Source organism: Scyliorhinus torazame, chromosome 7 (assembly GCF_047496885.1).
Source record: "Scyliorhinus torazame isolate Kashiwa2021f chromosome 7, sScyTor2.1, whole genome shotgun sequence".
Taxonomy (NCBI): Eukaryota; Metazoa; Chordata; class Chondrichthyes; order Carcharhiniformes; family Scyliorhinidae; genus Scyliorhinus; species Scyliorhinus torazame.
In genome coordinates, this window is record NC_092713.1 from 117,856,810 (window position 1) to 117,879,552 (window position 22,743).

At 48.3% G+C, this 22,743-nt stretch overlaps 2 protein-coding genes across 5 annotated transcripts in view; one reads left to right on the plus strand and one right to left on the minus strand.

The window, feature by feature from the left end:
- LOC140426503 (uncharacterized oxidoreductase ZK1290.5) overlaps positions 1-7,072 on the minus strand; it is a 262,640-nt gene extending 255,568 nt beyond the window's left edge. For 3 of the 4 annotated variants that reach the window (XM_072511363.1, XM_072511361.1, XM_072511362.1), the window contains exon 1: positions 6,902-7,071. In XM_072511363.1, coding sequence (XP_072367464.1) covers positions 6,902-6,977 — 76 coding nt within the window. In that variant the 5' untranslated portion in view covers positions 6,978-7,071. Of the gene's footprint in view, positions 1-6,901 lie in introns of all 4 variants that reach the window. The other variant, XM_072511364.1, reaches the window with a different exon arrangement.
- A 22-nt stretch (positions 7,073-7,094) lies between these two features.
- Positions 7,095-22,743, plus strand: part of dph5 (diphthamide biosynthesis 5) — a 139,255-nt gene continuing 123,606 nt past the window's right edge. Inside the window, exons 1-2 of the mRNA XM_072511365.1 lie at positions 7,095-7,337; positions 11,401-11,525. Coding sequence (XP_072367466.1) covers positions 7,203-7,337; positions 11,401-11,525 — 260 coding nt within the window. The 5' untranslated portion in view covers positions 7,095-7,202. The remainder of the gene's footprint in view (positions 7,338-11,400; positions 11,526-22,743) is intronic.

Genomic DNA, 22,743 nt, shown 5'->3' on the forward strand with positions numbered 1-22,743 from the left:
ACCGATCCATGCCTTAAGTTCACCCACCTTATTCCTGATGCTTCTTGCGTTGAAATATACACACTTCAACCCATCTCCGTGCCTGCAAGTACTCTCCTTTGTCAGTGTTCCCTTCCCCACTGCCTCATTACACGCTTTGGCGTCCTGAATATCGGCTACCTTAGTTGCTGGACTACAAATCAGGTTCCCATTCCCCTGCCAAATTAGTTTAAACCCTTCCGAAGAGTACTAGAAAACCTCCCTCCCAGGATATTGGTGCCCCTCTGGTTCTGATGCAACCCGTCCTGCTTGTACAGGTCCCACCTTCCCCAGAATGCGCTCCAATTATCCAAATACCTGAAGCCCTCCCTCCTACACCATTCCTGCAGCCACGCGTTCAGCTGCACTCTCTCCGTATTCCTAGCCTCGCTATCACGTGGCACCGGCAACAAACCAGAGATGACAACTGTGTCTGTCCTGGCTTTTAACTTCCAGCCTAACTCCCTAAACTCGTTTATTACCTCTACACCCCTTTTCCTACATAAGTCGTTGGTACCAATGTGCACCACGACTTCTGGCTGCTCCCCCTCCCCCTTAAGGATCCTGAAGACACGATCCAAGACATCCCTGGCCCTGGCACCCGGGAGGCAACATACCTTCTGGGAGTCTCGCTCGCGACCACAGAATCTCCTATCTATTCCCCTAACCATTGAATCTCCTACAACTATTGCTTTTTTATTCTCCCCCTTCCCTTCTGAGCCCCAGAGCCAGACTCAGTGCCAGAGACCTGGCCGCTAGGGCCTTCCCCCAGTCGGTCATCCCCCCCAACAGCATCCAAAACGGTATACTAGTTTTGAAGGGGAATGGCCATGAGGGATCCCTGCACTGTCTGCATGTTTAGTTTTTTTTCCCCTGACTGTAACCCAGCTATTCTTGTCCTGTACCTTGGGTGTGGTTACCTCCCTGTAACTCTTCTCTATCAACCCCCTCTGCCTCCCGGATGATCCGAAGTTCATCCAGCTTCAGCTCCAGTTCCCTAACACGGTCTTTGAGGAGCTGGAGTTGGGTGCACTTCCCGCAGGTATAGTCAGCGGGGACACCGGTGGTATCCCTCACCACCCACATCCTACAGGAGGAGCATGAAACTGGCCTAGCCTCCATCCCCTCTTACCTTACAGAATATAGCTGCCCTGTGGACCAACTGGATCTCCGCCCTCCGACTCTGCTCCCAGTCAGCTGCACTCTCTGTAAACTCCTGGCTCTCTTCTCACTCTTTGCGGAAATGTAGGAAACAAAATGAAAGGAGCACCTTACTCCCTCCTCACCTAACTCCCTCAGTCACCAAACTCTCATTATAGCACTCAAATGCACCAAATTCAGCACTCCCTCAGTCACCAAACTCTCATTATAGCACTCAAATGCACCAAATTCAGCACTCCCTCAGTCACCAAACTCTCACTATAGCACTCAAATGCACCAAATTCAGCACTCATGCAAACAAAGTCTGCACTGTAGGGGATCACTTTTATACTGTGAATCTAGCCTCCGAAAACTGGCCTAATCCAATTAACTAATTAACAAGCTCCAGATGCAAGTGCCTACAAGTAGAAGCTTTGTTTAAAGCTGATTGAAAATTCACCTTCTTCTAAACCAAACAGCAACTTTTACGTTTATTAACTAAATAAAAGACTAGACTTTAGATAAAAATGAAGCCTTATACTCCCTCAGTCACCAAACTCTCACAAGAGCACTCAAATGCACCAAATGCAGCACTCAGTGCCTCTTTTTCTGAGAGGGCAATTGTCTCACTAACGAGTGGTTCATGGGCTCCATAGGAAAACGAGGTAGAGTTGTGCGTAGTTGCCTGTTCATTAAGATGTTGAGCAGTGATTAATTGGGGAGTATGGAGTGAGGCACTGGGTAGGGTCAACTGGACCTCCTCGTGTGCAAGGATGAGCCTGATACAGTTTAAGGTGGTGCACATGAATTGGGCGAGGATGAGTGGGTTCTTTCAGGGGGTAGCAGATGAGTGGGAGAGGGGTGGGCGGGGGCCAGCGAATCACGCGCACATGTTTGGGGTTGCGAAAAATTGTGAAGAATCTGGGCGGGGGTGTTCGTGGGAATTCAGAGAAGCCGGAGTTCATGGAAAGGAGGAAGGCCGATGTCGTGGCCTTTGCCTCTCTGCACGGTGGCGAATTTTACTGGGGGTAGCGGCTTGGTTGGGTGACCTGCACGACTTCCTGCGGTTGGAGAAGATAAAGTATGAGTTAAGGGGTTCTGCAGGGGGGCTTGAGAAAAGGTGGGGAATGTTTGTGACCGTGTTTGAGGAGCTGTTCGGCACGGGCAGGGAGGGGTGAAACAGGATTCCTGGGAAGAATGTTATTTGCTGAAACCTGTTTTGATACATGTTTGTAATAAAATACATTACAAAAAACAGTTGCGCAGACGGGAGGCCATTGACTAGCGGTGCCGAACAATAGCTGAGGAACCCAAGATATGTATCCTGACGATTGTAGGGTGCTTTCTTTAAGAGTTGTTTGACAATAATATGGACTCTCTTTTCCGCCTTGCCATTCGACTGTGGGTCATGCTGCTGGAAGTAACATGCCGGAAATCGTACTGCCGCACAAATTCCGTCCATTCTTAACAGTCAAAGCAAGGACCATTATCGCTCATGACCACATGCGGAATGCTGTGTCGCACAAACATTTCCTTGACATTTTTTAGCATACACCTTGCCGTTGAACTTGACAATTGCGCTATCTCCGGGTAGTTCGAGAAATAGTCTATGACCAGAAGGTACTCCTTTCCGTTGAAATGATACAGGTCCATCCAACCTTCTGCCACTGAGTAGTAACTGTCTCGCCTATCTGCAGAGGTTCCTTGCTCTGCTTGCGCTGAAATCTTTGGCATGTTTCACAGTTCTCCACGATCAGCATAATGTCCAGGTTGATCCCAGGCCAACAGACTGCCTCCCTTGCTCTCCTCTTGCACTTTTCCTTCCCTAAGTGCACTTCATGCAGCTTGACGAGGATCACTGACCGTACTGTATGCGGAATAACGATCCACTGATTTCGCAACAGAAATCCAATATCACTTAACTCTGCTTGAATATTATAGAAGCTCAAACATGATCCTTTGGGCCATCCTTCATGGATGTACTTTATCACTTTCTGCAACATTGGGTCCTTCTTAGTTTCATCTCTAATGACCTTTGACTTGTCGTCAGAGACTGGCAGAGACTCTGGCACTATGTTTACATGGGCGTGTATGTCCTCATCCAACTGTGCTCAGTGCTGGTAGCTCTGGAAAGCGCCTCAGCCACGATAAGATGTTTACCCGGCATGTATACCAATTCAAAATCGTGCCGCTGCAACTTAATAAACATCTGTTCCAATCTTGGCGACATCTCACTAAGATATCTTTTTTGATGATGGCGACCAGTGGCCTATCTCCATAATGAAGATTGGAAGCCCATACACATAATCATGGAACTTCATCAGCCCATTAATGAGCCCAAGACACTCTTTTTCAATCTTTGCATAACTTCGATCAGTGTCGGACATCGCTCTGAATGCATATGCCACTGGCAGCCAGTCTCCTGTCAGATTCTGCTGGAGCAGGGCCGCCTCTAAACCACCCTGTGATGCATCGGTTGAGATTTTTGTGCTCTTGGTTGGGTTAAAAATCGTCAGCATTGGCGCCGTGGTAAGCGAAACCTGCAGTGCCTGCCACTCTTGTTCGTGTATACTGGACCACTGGAATGTTACATTTCTTTTTTATGGTCTCCCTCAGATGTGCTGTTTTGGCTGCCAGGTTGGGGAATGAAATGTACACAAAATTTACCATGCCTGCATTCTTAGAAAGCCTTTTTATCCGTAGGGAGTGGCATCAGTAGAATCGCCATCATCTTGACTTGATCGGGCTCAACCCCTTGTGTGAACAGTTTTTCTCCCAGGAAGGTGATACTATGCACCCCGACTTAACATTTCGCCCTGTTTAATTTTAAACTGTTTTTTCGGATACTCTTTAGGACCCTTAGCAGACGCTTCTCGTGCTCCTCCCGAGTCGACCCCCAAATGATAATGTCATCTAGGTACAACGACCCCTGGGATTCCTTCAATTATATGCTCCATGGCACAATGACATATCTCTGAAGCCCAGATGATGCCAAATGGCATTCGGAAAAAACAATAACTTCTGAAGGGTGTTCAGAAGGGAATGTGCACATTCTTGTGCTTTTCTTATCTAGCTTCAATTGCCAGCCTTGTGACGCATCTAATTTCCTGAAGCAGGTTGCTCCTGCCGTTTCACACGTTATCTCCTCCCTTTTTGGTAGAGGGTAGTGTTCCCTTTTAATATGGAGATTTAAATCCTTCAGATCCATGCAGATTCATAGGTCCCCATTACCCTTCTTTACACAGACCATGGAATTAACCCAGTCAGTAGGGGCTTCAATACGTTTAATGACACCCAAGGCAGTCATTCTCTCTAACTCTGTCTTTAGTTTATCCCTGAATGGAGCCGGCACAGGTTTCAGCGCATCAATCACAGGCTTTGCATCTTCCTTCAGCTGAATCTTGTACGTGTATGGTAACGTACCAAAACCTTGGGAAAATGTCTGGGAAATCATTCAATATGGAGTCTCCTGAGGGATGAGAGCCTGTCGCAGCATTGTCTGCACTGTAGACTCGTCAGATGAGCTGTCGTTCCTCAACTCCAATTAAAAGATTTGCGGTCTGCCGCCACCACAGAAAATTTCAGCTTGAACCTTTTGGTTTTGGCATCAAGCTCACATGCTCCCAACGATGACCTTTTGTCACCATTATAATCTCACCATTTTGGTAATGGGCGGCACGGTAGCACAGTTGTTAGCACTGTTGCTTCACAGCTGCAGGGTCCCGGGTTTGATTCCCGGCTTGGGTCACTATTTGTGCGGAGTCTGCACGTTCTCGCCGTGTCTGCTTTGGTTTCCCCCCACAAGTCCCGAATGACATGCTGTGAGGTGAATTGGACATTCTGAATTCTCCCTGTGTACCCGAACAGGCGCTGTAGTGTGGCGACGAGAGATTTTCACAGTAATTTCATTGCGGTGTTAATATAAGCCGACTTGTGACAATAATAAAGATTATTATTATTTTTGGCTGAATTCGCAGCTTCTTTACATCAAACAGATTGCTGGGGTTGGCCCTTGCACCATTGTCAAGCTTGACTGTTATAACTGTGCCATTTAATTTTAATGGCACTGTCCATTTATCTGTATAATAATCTGCCTTCCAGTCAATATTGCTGCAGATTGGTACAAATACACTTCTGCTTGATATATCGGGTGTCTCCTTGTCTTTGCTGGAGATCACATCGACAAAGAAAGCATTTTCTAGACACACCTCAGCAATGGCACTGATACTATTTATTTGATCAGGCCTTTTTCTTTATTTGGCCAGGCCTTTTTCTTGTCCGAAAGCTAGTGACATCGAAACAAACCTGTTGGGCTTTAACCTGGTGTTGTAAGACTTCTTACTGTTTTTCTTGTATAACATTGGGCTGCAAAATGATCCCTGCCATTACAGATGGCACATGTTTTTCCATAAGCTGGGCATTGAAGTTTGCCACATCGCGGACACAAAATGGAGGATCGAGTCAGTCGCTCAAAATGACCAGCCCAACTGGGAGCACGTTTCCTATTCAGCTGCGACACCACACTCATGGCATCTTGCACCTCTTCTGCTTTTGCACCAAAACTAGAGAGATTCAGCATGTCGAACTGCTTTACAGCCAGCTCACTAGCGTGACATATTTGAATGGCACTTTCAAGTTTCAGGCCTACATCTTGTAGTAGCCGCTTGCGTACTTTATTATTAGATTCCAAAAACTATCTGGTCTCTTATCATCGACGACTAGAGTGTGCTGATGTTGCACGACTGCGCAATCGCAAGTCAGTGAGGAAACTATTGAATGCTTCTCCCAGGTTCTGGGGTGGGCATATGGAACTTATAGCGCTCAAAGTTTTCATTTTTCTTGAGGAGCAATGCTGATCAAATATTTTGCCGTTAGCTTGGTCTTCAAATGCAAACTTATTGAAGATCTCAATTGCTTGGGAACCTGCTACAGTGAGCATCACCACATCTTATTGGGCTGTGCCTGCAAACCAAGGGCTGAAACTGCTTAAACACACTCCAATTTATGTCTACTTTACCAGTAAACCAAAGCTGTTGAGGTGCCTTGATACCTTCCGTTCCAGGTTTCAAAGTTTTAGTGCACATTGAGCATAAGGTGCCAGTAGCTTGCAAGGTTAGGCGCAAAGACTTGTTTCGTTTCTTATCCTGCAGAGTTATCTTCCGTGGTTCGAATTTTCTTGTCTAAATCATCACTTCTGGTACCATGTCATGTTCTGTAGGCTGGCCGAAGTGAAAGAGGTACTACAAAACATGTAGTGCAAAATGATTTATTATCAAAAAAACTGTGATAAGATAACTAGGACAACTAACACTAAATAACTCTTGTGGAACTACTGCAAATATATCTGTCTCCCAGTACAATCAACTCCCTACTCCCCATCACATGGTGACATAATGAGGTTACAATGCCAAGTTTACAATGCCACCCAGTGGTCGGAGGTCGTGCATAATGTTATGTATAAACTTACATTATGAATATCATCACAATAGGCATTACACGCAGGCCTTGCCAGTATCACCCATGTGCGATGGACAAATTGAAATAATATTTGCTATTAAGTGCTATGTAACAAGTGTACCAGGGTTTGTTTTGCAGATTTAGGTACTTTAAATTAGGTTAATATTTAAATTGGCAGGTGATTTTACCATGCTTGGTGCAATTAAGGGACAAGTTGGGGTTTGTATCAGGTTACAATGAGTGAGTCAGTCTGCAGTCAGGACCACAGACACATTCAGTAACTCACCAAGCCCGAGTATTGGGATTTTCAACCCATTCGCCAGCTCCACGGTCCGAATCCCAGTCCCCTCTACTGTCTCCATTCCCGGATTTCACTTGTTAAATAATAACATCTCACCCGTGCCCTTTGCCCATCTGCTTAGTTACAAGGTCGCAAAAGCGTCGCGGAGTGCCGGCAGGTGTATTGCAGCTCTGCCGTAATCTGGGCTGTCGCCATGGTGATGGCGCTCCGACAGCGGGCGGCTGACTGAAGCAATCCTCGCATTTCCTGCTCGTCTTGCGGGAGGCCGCATGGTAGAGGCCGGAGAATGTTGTATTTGATCGGCTTGGGGCTGGGGGACGCCCGGGACATCACAGTGAAAGGACTGGAGATCGTGAGGAAATGCAGCCGGGTCTACTTGGAGGCCTATACCTCCCTCCTGACTGTCGGCAAGGAAGTGCTGGTATGTGTGCGCGCGCCCATACAACCAGCACGTCCTTGTCAGGAGAACAGCATTATCCCTAATGCAATGTCCCCAGTGAGCAAATCATAGTGTTCCTCTTTTATACGGTCGTGTGGGTTCTCAGTAATCCCACACGTGGTAATAACACACTGAGGGTGCAGCAATGATTGGAATTGTACCTCCATTCAGTTGCACCAGGGGTCTGGGAAAATACTAACTATTATATAAATAAAATATATCAATTGTTACCAAACATTACCGTAGTCAACTGATTGCTGCTTAACTATTCGTCAGAAACAGAAAACGACAAAGGAAGTACTTTCCAAATCTCCAGTATGTAGGTAATTAAGGGAGTGAGTTCAAGGCAGAAATTTGATCTTAAGGTTCTGAAAACTGGTTTAAAAAAAGTTAATGGGATATCGCAAGATTATTATTATAGAAGTTATAAATGAGTAAGGAATAACAGACCCTTAATTTGATTAATTTTGTAATTACTTCCTTATATTCATTGTAACATGCTCAGTTAAATTATGGCTTTGGAAAGAAGATATTTTAATACTTTTAATCCAGTTCCATACTGTGCACTGCATGTGTTATTTACATTGCAAGAGTGAGTAACCACAAAAGACACTAACTAATTCTAAAACAAAAATAGACACTCAATGAATGTCATCTTTTCCTTAGTTTGAAAGAACTTAAATTGCATTATGTTAATTAAAACAATTGGAGCAAAAACTTTGTGCTGTTTTATTTAAGTTATTTAATTCAAATTACTGGACAATGCAGTTTTTTTTCAACCAGAGTTAACAGAAATAGACTGCATTGTGATCATTTTTTTGAAATACCAGTTGCCATAGAACTCCCAAGGTTAGATGGGGCTATGGGGTTACAGGGATAGAGCGGGGAGTGGGCCTTTCAGAGGACCAGTGCAGAGTCGATGGGCTGAATAGTCTTCTGCATTGTAGGGATTCTATGGTTCTAACCTGCACATCTTTGGACACTAAAGGGCCATTTTAGCATAGCCGATCCACCTAACCTATACATCTTTGGACTGGGAGGAAACTCACGGAGCACCTGGAGGAAACCCATGCAGACACAGGGAGAAAGTGCAAACGCCACACAGACTATCATCCAAGCTGGGGTATTGAACCTGGGTCCATTATGCTGAGAGGCAGCGGTGCTAACCACTGTATTACAGCCCATGGTTGCCCTAGGGAGGATAGGCTGGGCTTGATCATCATTTGACTAGAAAACTACTCAGCTATGTTTCCCCTTTGGGTGTTAAATTGTGCCCAAACTATCAAAATAATTCTGCTGATTTTCTCATTGTTTAAATTGGTAAAATGCACTAAGCAGCATCATACTGAGGTATGCAGACCTTGAATGTTTACATTTGGTTCGTGCTGCATTTAAAAAAATTCTTTAAAAAAAAATTTAGAGTACCCAATTTTTTTTTCCAATTCAGGGCAATTTAGCGTGGCCAATCAACCTAACCTGTACATCTTTGGGTTGGGGTTGTAGCCACCTAAATTGGCCAACTCCCAATTTAAAATGGTGAATGGCAAAGACTGATGGGAAAGTCAGCCAACAAGACAGAAACCAGCAGCTGCAGGTTTGCTGTGTATTTACCTCTGCAAAGGCCAGGCAACATTGATACCAGCGACCATCAGCATAACAAAGTAGCAGCCATCTGCATACTGATGAGCAATCCCCGGGAACAATAAGTAACATTTTGGACACACAAAGCAAAGCCAGACTCCTCGGCGCCAGCAGGAGCCAACACAAAGGAGGTGAACGAGCACCTCAAGACCGTCCATCGATCAGGGAACCGCTCCAGTATTGGAGAAATCGAACCAAGCGATTGGGACAAAGTCCAATCACTTGGGACCAGGTACAGAGTCCGCCCCGAAAGGCGGGAAGCCCCTGGGGACTATAAGAGTTAAGCCCCAAGTTCAAATCGCTCTCTTCAGCTCTTCACCTCTTCTTCCTGCCCGGGTCACCCAGCAACACGAACCAACATTGACCGTGACCGGTGCAGTGATCGCCGAAAGCCAGTAAGTCTTAATTCAACGCTCACTACGAGATAGGCGCTCCTAGCTACCAATCCGTACCAACTTCGAATCCCGCAGACTCACAACCCGAACGAAAGGCCATTTGTTCCCCTGACCTGGTGGGCCAGTCCGAAGTTAAGTATAGGCCTGTTAGTTGTAGAAGTAGCTTAGACGTAGAATTTGTGCATGCGTAGCGATTACTGTGTATAATAAATGTGCTTTGATTTAAATCTTACTAATCGGTGTATTGGGTTATTGATCATTACTCGGACTTGAACCTCGTGGCAAACTCTACACGGACAGTGATCCAGGGCCGGGATTTGAACCCAGGTCCTCAGCACCGCAGTCCCCGTGCTAACCACTGCGCCACATGCCACCTGCTTTCTGCTGCATTAATTGTCAGTGGAAAGAGCATGTCGATCAGCCTTCGCTTTGGCCAGAGTTCCTGCTCCTGATTAGTATATAGCTAGCCATTTTGGAAAGTGAGAGGTGAAGCCTGTACTGGATTTTTGCTGATACCCTCCCTGTTTTGATATTTTTCCAATTACTGTCCTGTAAAGATTTTTTCAATTGTTCCAAAATTATTATGTGATGTTTGACCTCCCAATCAGAGCAGACATATCTGTTATTATTGAGGTTGGAGTTCTTCAGGTAGTGTCAACCTCTGCTCTTAGGTTTCCAGAATGCAGGGTCGCATGTGGCGCAGTGGTTAGCACTGGGACTGCGGCACTGAGGACCCGGGTTCAAATCCCGGCCCTAGGTCACTGTCCGTGTGGAGTTTGCACATTCTTCCCATGTCTGCGTGGGTTTCACCCCCCACAACCCAAAGATGTGCAGGTTAGATGGATTGGCCACGCTAAATTGCCCCTTAATTGGAGAAAAAATAATTGGGTACTCTGAAATTGTTTGCAGAATGCTGGAACCTCAGCTCATTCTGAGAAACACGGAAATGACCACTTAACGTGGTAAGAAAAGGAACAACTTAAAAGTAATATTTTAATTTTTTCTTGTAACTCATGGTTAAGCCAGTGATTAGCACGGTAGCATAGTGGTTAGCACAGTTGCTTCACAGCTCCAGGGTCCTAGGTCCGATTCCCGGCTTGGATCACTGTCTGAGTGGAGTCTGCACGTTCTCCCCGTGTGTGCGTGGGTTTCCTCCCGGTGCTCCGGTTTCCTCCCAAAGTCCAAAGATGATTCACCTGAGGAAGGAGCAGTGCTCCGAAAGCTAGAGATTTGAAACAAACCTGTTGGACTTTAACCTGGTGTAAGACTTCTTACTGTGCTCACCCCAGTCCAACGCCGGCATCTCCACATCAGTCCAAAGATGTGCAGATTAGGGTGCTCTTTCCAAGGGCCAGTGCAGACTCGATGGGCTGAATGGCCTCCTTCTGCACTGTAAATTCAATGGTACTGCATCAGAAGATCAGAAAAGTCCTAGTTGGCATTTCCTGTTCTATGCTGAGTAAATTGGTATAATCCAGCTGGGTTGTAAGAGTATGACAAGTTGCTTCTGTGTTTCCTGATTTAAGGAAGGCAAAGCTCAACAGCATTCCCATTGCTGATTGTTTTTCAGCTGGAGGTTACTCTCAAAATTTGATTGCATTCACGCTGTTCCAAATCATTCCAAATGTTGCGACATTAAAGCAGGTAGATTAGGTTGACTGAGTTTTTAAACAGCATCATTGGTTGTTACATCCACAAAGCATTCATGAAACTATGACCAATGGATCTTTATTGAAACACGATGGGTGTCAGTCTAGAATTTTGGCGATTTGTTTCACTATCAGATTATAGAAGCCAACCTATATTTTCTAACAATTTTTTTCAATGATCTCAGATAGGTTATGGGGAACTAATTAGCATTTCTAACTGGATACATTTTGAGGCATCAGAATATAAATATAAGCATATTGATAATCAAAATGGAAAATATTGGGCTACAGAGTCTTGTACTCAGTTATCTCAAGAGACAAATGATAGCTAATTGGAATTGAATTCTGTTTCCTCAACAGGAGGAATTTTACGGCCGTGAACTCATCATTGCAGAAAGAGAGATGGTCGAACAAGAAGCTGATGAAATTTTAAAGGATGCTGTTGATAATGATGTTGCCTTTCTTGTGGTAGGAGATCCCTTTGGGTAAGCATTATCTAGTAAAACATTTTTCCTATATGTCTGCAATTTATCCATAGTGTGGAGCTGGTTCAATGGAGAGAAATGAGATTGATTTCTGGGTCAGAAAAGATAGCTGTATGGGGAACAAATTGAAATTTAGTGTGGGAAGGTAAGTTATACATTCCATCATAAATATAAAATGAGAAGAGTAGTGGCAGCCCAGACTGCGAAGCCAGAGACACAAGCGCTCGGGAGCGGAGCCAGCGAGGTCAAAGACCAGGAGAGAGAGAGAACCCCCCCCGCAACAGACCGGCAGCGATGACATGGTGAGCGGCGAGACAAAGAGGGACTCCGGTCTGCACCAGGAAACTTCTCTCCCGAAACCTCCGAGAAGTGAGAAAGAAGGGGGGACGAAAAGAGGAGAAGGGGGCAAAATAAAAGTCAATAAATAAATAAAGAGACAACGAAAGAGAGGAAGGGAACCAACCACAACAACACGCTCCCCAACAAAAAAAAAGGGAGCCTGAGGCAGACTTAGAGAGCAGAGGAGCAGGGGAAGTGAGAGCAACCTCAAGATAAGGAACAGCAGCGGGGAAAGAAAGAGAGACAGACAGATGGCTGGAGGAAAGAAATACACCAAGGGGAAGGGACAGCGAGACGCAAGCAGCAGCGAGGGTAAGGCGCATGAATGGCAGACACGCAGGCAGGCGACCCACAAGACGAGACGGAGGTACAGGCGAGCCTGAAAGGGAAAACGATGGCGGACAAAGCAGCAGAGCGTGAGCAGGACGCAGCGACCAGCATAAAGGTGGCGCTCTGGTCGGAGCTCCAAGCAATGATGAAGGAGACGACGCACAAAATGCAGCAGACCATCGAAGGCCTGGAAAGGGAAGTGAAGGCACAGAAAAAAATGATTCGAGAGTTGGAGAGGGCTGCCTCAGACCAGAGCGACAGGGTGATAACCCTAGAAGCCGAGGTCAAAAGGTTAGTAACGGCCCAGGGGAGCCTAAGAGGGAAAGTGGAGGACCAGGAAAATGGGCCCAGACGGCACCATTAAAATAGTGGGTCTGCCAGAGGGGATGGAAGGCAGAGACCCAACAGGCTACATCACCCAAATGATGGGCAAGCTAGTGGGAAAGGAGGTAGTCCCAAACCCACCAGAAATAGACAAGGCGCACAGGTCGCTCCGACCCAAGCCCAAAGCCGGGGACCAACCCAGAGCAATTATTGCGAAGCTGCACCAGTTCCAAGACCGGGAGAGAATCCTAAAGTGGGCCCGGCAAATGAAACAGAGCACGTGGGAAGGGAAGACCATAAGGGTGTATCAGGACATTGGGGCGGACCTGGCCAAAAAAAGGGCTGAATTCAACAAGGCGAAATCAGCACTGCACAAAAGCAAGGTAAAATATGGGATGTTGTTCCCGGCCAAACTCTAGGTAACATTTGAGGGGAAAGAGCTGTTTTTCAACACCCCAGCAGCGGCTGATCAGTTTGTTAGAGTGAACAAGCTGGGGGAGGAGCACGGCAACCGCAATGAAAGACATGGGGACGGAAAAGGAAGGGAAAACCGGAACAAAGAGTGGAGGACAGACCGCAAACAAGGACAATGGGATCAGGAACTGTGCACATGTGTTTTATGCCTTGCGCGGGACTGTGCTGTCTCGTTTCAGAGCTTGTCTCCTCTCTCAATGCAATGGAGGGGAGTGGAGCGAGGGAAATGAGGGTGAGAAAAGCAAACAGGAGGGTGAGACAAGGGCCAGCAGGAGAAAGGTTAAACAGGGCCAGAACTGGGCGAATACTGGGAGGAGGACCACCGTATTAGCGAGGAGGACCAGTACGAGAGAACAGGAAGGAAGGAGGGCCGCGGCACACCTCTCGGGGGAGGAGGAGCACCTGGCACAAGGAGGGGAGGGGGGGCAGAAGAGGGGGGAGAACGCAGGGGGGGGAACAAAGGGCTGGGGGGGGGGGTGCGAGATGAGTCTGGGAGAGAACTCAGAACAAAAGCGAAGGGGGAGATAGTGAAGCAGTACAGACATAGGCCTCGGCGGGCATGGAGCAGGGCGAGGAATCAAGAGGGCGCCGCAAACAGCCACTTTGAGAGGGCATCAGGGCGGAGGGAGACCCCGGAGCGCAGGGGCGCACCCGTGTGGCGTACACACAGCTGGTGGCCACATTGGGTGCCCCCTGAGCAAAGGGAACCCCTGAACGCTGGGGCCCGACCCCATGGTGAGAGCGGCGACCCTGGCCATTTTCGACGGCCCCCTAGCAAAGGGAAACCCTGGAGTGCAGGGGCGCGTCCATCAGGTAAGTATGGGTGATCCCACAGGACCGGGGGTTCAGAAACCCCCCACCAGGATTGTTACCTGGAATGTAAGGGGACTCAACGGCCCAGTGAAAAGGTCCAGAGTGTTCGCCCATCTCAGAAGCCTAAAAGCAGACATAATGTACCTACAAGAGACGCACCTGAGGGAGAAGGACTGACTGCTGGTAAGGAATGGCTGGGTGGGACAGACGTACCACTCATGCTACAGGACGAGGGCTAGGGGGGGTAGCAATATTAATTAGCAAAAGGATGAGGTTTCAGGGAACCAAAACAGTTACGGACTCAGGGGGAAGGTAAGTCATGGTCAGCGGGGTCCTGGAAGGGACATCTGTCATACTGGTAAATGTGTATGCTCCCAACTGGGACGACTCAGAATTCAGAAAGAAGACCATGGCGGAAATCCCCGACCTTGACACACACCGACTGATTATGGGGGGGCGACTTTAACTGCGTGCTGGACCCACTGACCGACCGATCAAACCCCAGACGGGGAAAAAGTCTGGCATGGCTAGGGAGCTAGGGGCCTTCATGGAACAGATGGGGGCGATGAACCCACGGAGGTTCCTGCACCCGGGAGAAAAAGAGTTCTCGTTCTTTTCGCAGGTGCACAAGGTATATACCCGTATCGACTTCTTTGCAGTGGGGAAATCGGTGCTTCCAGGGATCACGGGAACGGACTACTCCGCGATCGTTATCTCTGACCACGCTCCACATTATATGGATGTGAGGTTGGAGACAGGCCGGGTCCAGCCCCCCACATGGAGGCTGGACACGGACCTCCTTGCTGACAAGGCTTTCTGCCAAAAAATATCGCAAGCCATCGGCAATTATGTTAGTAACAACCAAAACGGGGAAGTCTCACCCTCCACGTTTTGGGAGGCACTGAAGGCCGTGATCAGAGGAGAGATCATAGCCTACATGGCAAGTAGAGATAGGGAAGAGAGATAGGGCAGCAGCTAGTGGACTCCATTCTGGAAGTCGATAGAAAGTACTCCGAGGACCCGACCGTCGAGCTGCTGGCGGAGAGGAAAAAGCTGCAAATGGCTTTTAACCTGCTATCCACTAGGAAAGCAGTGTACCAACTCCGCCAGACACGGGGACCTTCTACGAATAGGGAGACAAGGCTGGCCACCTATTGGCTCACCAGCTGAGAAAGCAGGCAGCCATGAGGGAAATAGCGCAGGTTAAGGATAGCAAAGGCAGACTGGTAACAGAGCCAAAGGAGGTCAATCGGGCATTCGAGACCTACCGGAGACTGTACACCTCCGAGCCCCCCGACGGGGATGCGGGATTGAAACAGTTCCTAGACAGACTGGAACTACCAGTGGTGGGGGGAAGACAGACGGTGGGGGGGGAGCTGGAAGCACCAATAGAGCTGGGGGAAATCATGGAGAGCATCAGCTCCATGCAGGCGGGGAAGGCACGGGTTCCCGGCGGACTTCTCCAAAGAATTTGCACCAGTCCTGGCCCCACACCTAAGGGACATGTTCGTGGACTCACTGGCATGGGGCACTCTGCCCCCAACGCTAGCGCAGGCCACAATCTCACTAATACCCAAAAAAGATAAAGACGTGACGGAATGCGGATCATACACACCCATTTCACTGCTGAACGTGGATGCGAAAATACTCGCAAAGGTCCTGGCCAAAAGGCTGGAGGGCTGTGTACCAGAGGTGGTCGCAGAGGACCAAACGGGCTTAGTCAAGGGTAGACAGCTCGCAGCGAACATCGGGCGGTTGCTGAATGTGATAATGACCGCCCCCCCCCCCCCCCCCCCCCCCCCCCCGAGAGAACACCAGAGGTGATCGTCTCCCTGGACGCAGAAAAGGCCTTTGACAGAGTCGAATGGAGCTACCTCCTTGAGGTACTGGAACGGTTTGGGCTAGGAGCAGGATTCACCGCCTGCGTGAGGCTCCTGTACAACGCTCCCATAGCGAGTGTCCAAACTAACACCACCAGCTCTGAATACTTCCAGCTACAGAGAGGAACAAGACAGGGCTGCCCCCTGACCCCACTCTTGTTCGCGCTAGCGATAGAAACCCTGGCGATAGCCCTGCGGGAGGCAAAACGCTGGAAGGGAATCCGGAGAGGAGGCAGAGAGCACAGAGTCTCACTCTATGCAGATGACCTGTTCCTCTATGTCTCGAAGCCAGAGGAGGGACTGAAGGCAATACTGCAATACTGAAAGGATTTGGAACCTTCTCGGGCTACAAACTTAACCTGGGTAAAAGCGAGACATTCCCAGTGAACCCAAAAGGGGGAGGGGCAGAGCTGGGGGCATTCCCGTTCAAAACGGCCCAGAACAGATTCCGTTACCTGGGGATCCAAATAGCCAGAGACTGGACACAGATCCACAAGTGGAACCTGACCAGTCTGGTGGAGGAAGTAAGAAAAGACCTTCAACGGTGGGGCTCACTCCCACTCTCCCTGGCGGGGAGAGTGCAGATGAGCAAGATGAACGTACTGCCAAGGTTCCTCTTCCTGTTTAGATCCATCCCGATCTGCATCCCCAAGGCCTTTTTCCAAAACATAGACAGGCTAATCATGGCGTTTGTGTGTGTGGGGGGGGGGGGGGGTTTAAGAACCTGAGAATTCCTAAACCGACACTGCAAAGAGGGAAAATCAGAGGGGGCTTGGCCTTACCAAACCTACAATACTACCACTGGGCAGCAACGGCAGAAAGAGTGAGGGGATGGGTACAAGAACCCGACACAGATTGGGTACAAATGGAGGAGGCATCCTGTAAAGGAACAACCCTCCGGGCCCTGGCCACAGCAGCACTCCCATCCTCCTAAACAAGGTACATAACGAGCCCAGTGGTAGCGGCCACGCTGAGAACATGGACCCAATTAAGACAGCACTTTGGGATAACCAAAATATCCCCTATGGCCCCCATCTGCGGCAATCACAGATCCCCCCAGCCATGCTAGATACCACCTTCAAAAGATGGAGGCGGGATGTGGGCACACTGATGGTTGGGGACTTCTACATAGGGCGCAGACTGGCGACACTGGACGAACTGATGAGGAAGTGGAAACTAGCAAAAGGACAGGAATTGAAACACCTCCAAATAAAGCATTTCCTCCGCAAAGAGACAGTAGGGTACCCTGGGGCCCCAGAAAGCACACTATTAGAGGACCTGATAGGCAGCGAGAAGGGGGGGCTATGTGGGAAAATATACAGACAGCTACTGGACAGAGCCCAAACACCACTGGACGGGACCAGACAAAAATGGGAGGACGAATTGGGGACATAGGTCGGATGGGGACTCTGGAGCGAAGCACTGAGCAGAGTGAGCTCCACCTCCTCCTGCGCAAGGCTAAGCCTAATGCAGCTCAAAGTGGTGCACAGAGCGCATCTGACCAAAACTCGAATGAGCAGGTTCTTCCCGGAGGTGGAGGACAAATGTGAGAGGTGCCAGAGGGACCTGGCCAACCACACCCACATGTTTTGGGCTTGCCCCAAGCTTGATGGGTTCTGGACAGCCTTCTCCGAGGCAATGCCCAAGGTTGTGGGGGTGAGGGTGAAGCCATGCCCAATAGTGGCAATCTTCGGGATATCGGAGATGCCAGAGTAACACATGGGGAAGGGGGCTAATGCCCTTGCTTTCGCTTCCCTAATCGCACACCGAAGAATCCTGCTAGGCTGGCGATCAGCAGCACCACCCAAAGCTGCAGACTGGCTCGCTGACCTCTCGGAATTTCTCCAGCTGGAGAAGATTAAGTACGCCATCCGAGGGTCAGAGGAAGGCTTCCTGGAAAGTTGGAGGCAGTTCGTCGGCCTGTTCCAAAACCTGTTTGAGGCCAGCAATGAGGAGTAAGCCAGGGGGGATATCATAGACCGATCCAGAGGGCAGCAAAATGTACGTACAGTTAGTCAAATGAAGGACAAAACAAACCTCTCTGTAAAATAAAGCAAATTAGCGCGGGCAAGAAAAATGTAGGGCGTGATTCTCCGAGCCCCGCGCCGGGCTGGAGAATCGGTGCCACGCCGCCCCAATGGCGGCGTGCGATTCTCCAAGGTGCGGAGAATCGGTGCCATTTGCACCAGCGCGGTGCCGGTTGCGGGCCGCTGTCTGCGGCCGGGCCGCCGATTCTCCGGCCCAGATAGGCTGAGCGGCCGCGCGGAAACGGCAGAGTCCCGCCGCCGCCGTTCACCCCTGGTCGCTGCCGGCGGGAACTCTGCGCGAAGGATCGGGGGGGGGTGACCTGTGGGGGGGTCGTCCGATGGGGTCTGGCCCGTGATCGGGGCCCACCAGTTGGCTACCCGTTATAAGCCTGAGCCTTTACTTCCCATTCCACATATCCTGGCACAGCTGAAAGTATTGTATTTGGCAGTTTACATCCCCTACCTTGTTAAGTATTTTATATATCTAAATGGTACCCTTCTGAAACATCGATTTCTGAGGCAGAAGAAAAATAGGTTATCAACTCATGCCACATATGACTCCTGTTGATCTGGTGTTTAAAGATTGACTTTCAGGGCAGCACGGTGACGCAGTGGGTTAGCCTTGCTGCCTCACGGCATCGAGGTCCCAGGTTTGATCCCGGCCCTGGGTCACTGTCCGTGTGGAGTTTGCACATTCTCCCCGTGTTTGCGTGGGTTTCACCCCCACAACCCAATGATGTGCAGGGTAGGTGGATTGGCCACGCTAAATTGCCCCTTAATTGTAAAAAATTAATTGGGTATTCTAAATTTATTTTTTAAAAGATTGACTTTTAAGTTCTGGGTGGGGCTAAGATTGTTATAGTCCTGCTCCTGCCAATAAAAGTTATGCAAAAATAGTAAAATATCCTGAGTTTACATTTCTGCTCGGAAAGAGAATTTTAACTAAACTATAGAAAATGTTCAAATTGTTCCCTTATGCAGCTCTCATTTCTGACCCAGAACCTACTCCAGACTATGGATGTCCCCACAGGAACCTCTTACATCTGGAGTTGATTGTGTAATTGAAACTGTGCCCTTTTATTTTTCACTTACTACTTACAATACAGCACCAGTTACTTCAATGAGATCACTTATTACTTGAAAACTACGTGACCTGTAAATGTGAAAAATTTAATTATGTACTAAATGATGCAATTGATTATGTAAAAAGAAAATTGTCAAACCCATGGCATTTATTTTTGGTCAATGAAATGCTGCTAGGTCTGCTGCTAATGAATGGGATGGCTGCAAGTACACTTTTGTGTGAATGAAGTGCAATTATCTATGTGCATCTGTCCAGGATGTGTCTGGTATAGCCCCAATTACTGAAATAAAATTAGTGTCTGAAACCTAAAATTTCACAAATTACCAGTGACTGCCAGGTGCTCAGTAGTGGATGATAAGCGATAGGCTTTAAATGTTTTTGAAAAACATAAATTTTGAGCATTCACCTCTAGTTCTGACATCAGCATTAGGAAGGGTTCAGTAAAAGCTAGTGGAAATCTTTGTGTGAAAGTACACATCATGCCCTTCTGACACAACACCATGGGCTAATACATGGTCAATTACAGTCCCACTTGACCTGGAGTCGTAACACAGGTGAAATTAAATTTAATATTAATATATATATAATATATACACACAGACAAACAATACAGAGGGAAAGGGTGATTGAGACATAAAGGAAATATAATAAAATAAAAGGATAATGATCTTCGATGCAGATGGATGTCTTAAGGTTAGGTCTTCAGTTGGGTTCTTTTCCTTCAGTTTGTAATGATCTGCACTGCAGGCAACCGGCAGTAGAGAGAGGGAGAGAAACACTGCTTCTCTTCCTTTGTGGGTTTAGAGGCTCCTGGCAGGTTCTCTCTGGAAAAAAACACCTGGCAGGAACCAATCGCTGACTGCTGTCAGGGAGAACATTGTCCCTGGCCAACCCACCGGCTGCTGGTTAGCCAACGAACCAATTTCCTCCAAAACCAGTTCCTAAGATTCACTTGGTGCCGACGAGTCTGGTTTCTCCTCTCCAAAGTATTAAACCTAGGAAGACACTGCCCTGGAAAGCACTCTTCTGCTTAAAGGCACATTCCGATTATGGTTCCACGGACCAAAAATAAAGAAATGGGAACAAAGGAAATAAACAGGAAGGATTCTTACACTTCTGACAAATTATCAAGTTAAATCCAGCACTGAAGCCATCCATGTAAGGTTTTTCATAAGACATCTAATCCTTACTGATTTATCTCATCTTATCATAGAATCCCTACAGTGCAGAGGGAGGTCATTTGGCCCATAGAGTCTACATCCACCTTCTCAAAGAGAACCCTACTCAGCCTCTCATCCTATCCCTGCAACCCCACCTAACCCACACATTCCTGGACACTATGGGCAATTTATCATGACCAATCCACATGACCTGCATGTCTTTGGACTGTGAGAGGAAACCGGAGCACCCGGATGAAACCCACGCAGACACAGGGAGAACGTACAAACTCCATACAGACAGTCACCCAAGGCCGGAATCGAGCCTAGGTCTCTGGTGCTGTGAGGCAGCAGTGCTAACCACTGCGACCCTTAATCTTATCCTTAATTATTTCGGCTTAACAGTGTCTTGCATTATGGTTTTTGGGCTTTCCTTTAAAAAAAAATGGGATGAGAAAAGACCAATTCCCTACCTGTGCAATCATGAATTCTATCACCAGACTCATTCCTGGGATAGCAGGATTGTCATAGGAGGACAAATTGGGTCAACTGGGCCTATACTCACTGAAATTTAGAGGAATGCGAGGGGATCTAATTGAAACGTATAAATTCTGACAGGGCTGGACAGACTGAATGCAGGGGTGATGTTTCCTCTGGCTGGAGAGGTCTAGAACAAGGGGTCGCAGTCTCAGGATACGGGGTAGGCCATTTAGGACTGAGATGAGGAGAAACCTCTTCACCCAGGATGGTGAACCAGTGGAATTCTCTACCACAGAAGGCTATGGGGGCCGAGTCACTGAGGAAATAGATAGATTTCTAGACTCTAAAGGTGTCAAGGGGAGAGCGTGGGAGTGTGGTGTTGAGATAAAGGATCAGCCATGATCATATTAAATGGCGGAGCGGGATCAAAGGGCTGAATGGCCTACTCCTGCTTCTATTCTCTATGTTTTTATCCCAGCCATTTAATCTTCCGCAGAGATTCCTGCATAATATTCTTCAATTTCCAATGGTAATTCAAACAAAACTAGAATATATGTACTCTTCAAACCTAGTCGAGAACACTAAGATTCTGCACGATTAAATGTTCACTTAAATTCCTAATCTCCTTAAATTCCTAATCTCAACTCTGAGGGGTCACTGAGCTTGGTCCAAGGAGTTTGCCAGAGGTAAGTGGAAGATTCTGTTCTCTGACTGATTTGAAAGAGCATTGGGAGAGACCTGGAAACATATGCCTGTCTTTACACTGTGTGTAACAGTAAGACCCATCAGAAAGCAAAGAGGCAGACAGCGGGATTCTCCCTTCTGGGGACTAAGTCCCCACGCCGGCGGGCGAACCGGCGCCATCTCCTCCGGCGTCAACAGCCCCCGAAAGTGAGGAATTCTCCACACTTTCGGGGACTAGGTGGACGCCGGAGGGATTGGCGGCGCTCCAGCCGGCGCCGAGGGGACGGTGCGATCTCACGCATGCGCGGAACCGCCGGCATATTTTGCCGCATGCGCGGGGGGGTTTCTCTTCTCCACTCCACGCCGGCCATGGCAGAGCCCTACAGGGGCCAGTGCGGAAGGAAGAAGTGCCTCCATGGAACAGGCCCACCTGCAGATCGGTGGGCCCTGATCGCGGGCCAGGCCACCGTGGCCCCCCCCCATCCCCCCCCGGGGCTGGATGATCCCCCCTCACCCCCTCCGACTTACCTGCCAGGTCCTGCCATGTGGGAACATGCGTAACACACGCCGGCGGGACTGGCCAAAAACGGACGGCCTCTTGGCCCATCAGGGCCCGGAGAATGGCCGGGGGGGGGGGGGGGGCGCTACTAACGGCCCCGACCGGCATGGCGTGAATCCCGCCCCCAGCCGAAAACTATGCCGGAGAACAGGGCATCGGCGGCGGGGCCCCCCGGGGATTCTCCGACTCGGGGCCAGTACGGGAATTAAACCCGCGCTGCTGGCCTTGTTTTGCAATACAAGCAGTTTAAACACCTACAAAGGGGGAGCAGCACTGTCCCCATTTATTTGAAACCATTTTTGGTTTGGGTTGGGTTAGATCAGGGACAGAGTATGAGATCTTTTATTAGTTTTTCAAAAAGTATATTTATACAGGTTTTGCATTTTAAAGAATAACACAACAAAATTACAAAATCATCATCCCATTACAAGGATCAAGAAAAAGAATACTCCGCATACATGAGTACAGAGAGTCAGAAGAACAACATCATAACTGGCTCAATACAATCAACAGACATAAATGGGTACCCAGACAGCCCCACCAGAAACCGAGGGAGAAACAGGATAAGGCCATGTAAACCATAGGGACAAAAGATGCACACCCACCCACACAGTGTCAGCCCATAACTACTACGAGAAATCAGGATAAATACTCCGCGCCGTGTTCAGGTGTGCACCAATACACATCTCCCCCATCTCCAGCAGCACCAAAGGCACCAACGAACCACCACAGCCTCTTCTCCTCAGGCACCAGACCCATCCGTACCTATGTAGGAACCAAGCACAGATTCTTCATACCCACCAGAACAAAAATATAGAAAATAAGCAAAAACCCCAGTTCCAAGGGGAGTTACATATACCACACAAAGCAACTTAACCTTTAATTAAGGCCCAGTGTAGAACAAACATCATTCCATGCTATTATGTAGTGGGGACCGGCAACAATATGTTCAGATTATGATCAAACCTTCAAAGTCTCCTAAGAAAAGAAAAGGAAGGAATGTCTAGAACAACCAGAACTAACCCACAGGATAACAAGGGATCAGGATCCAACCCATGCTCCATATG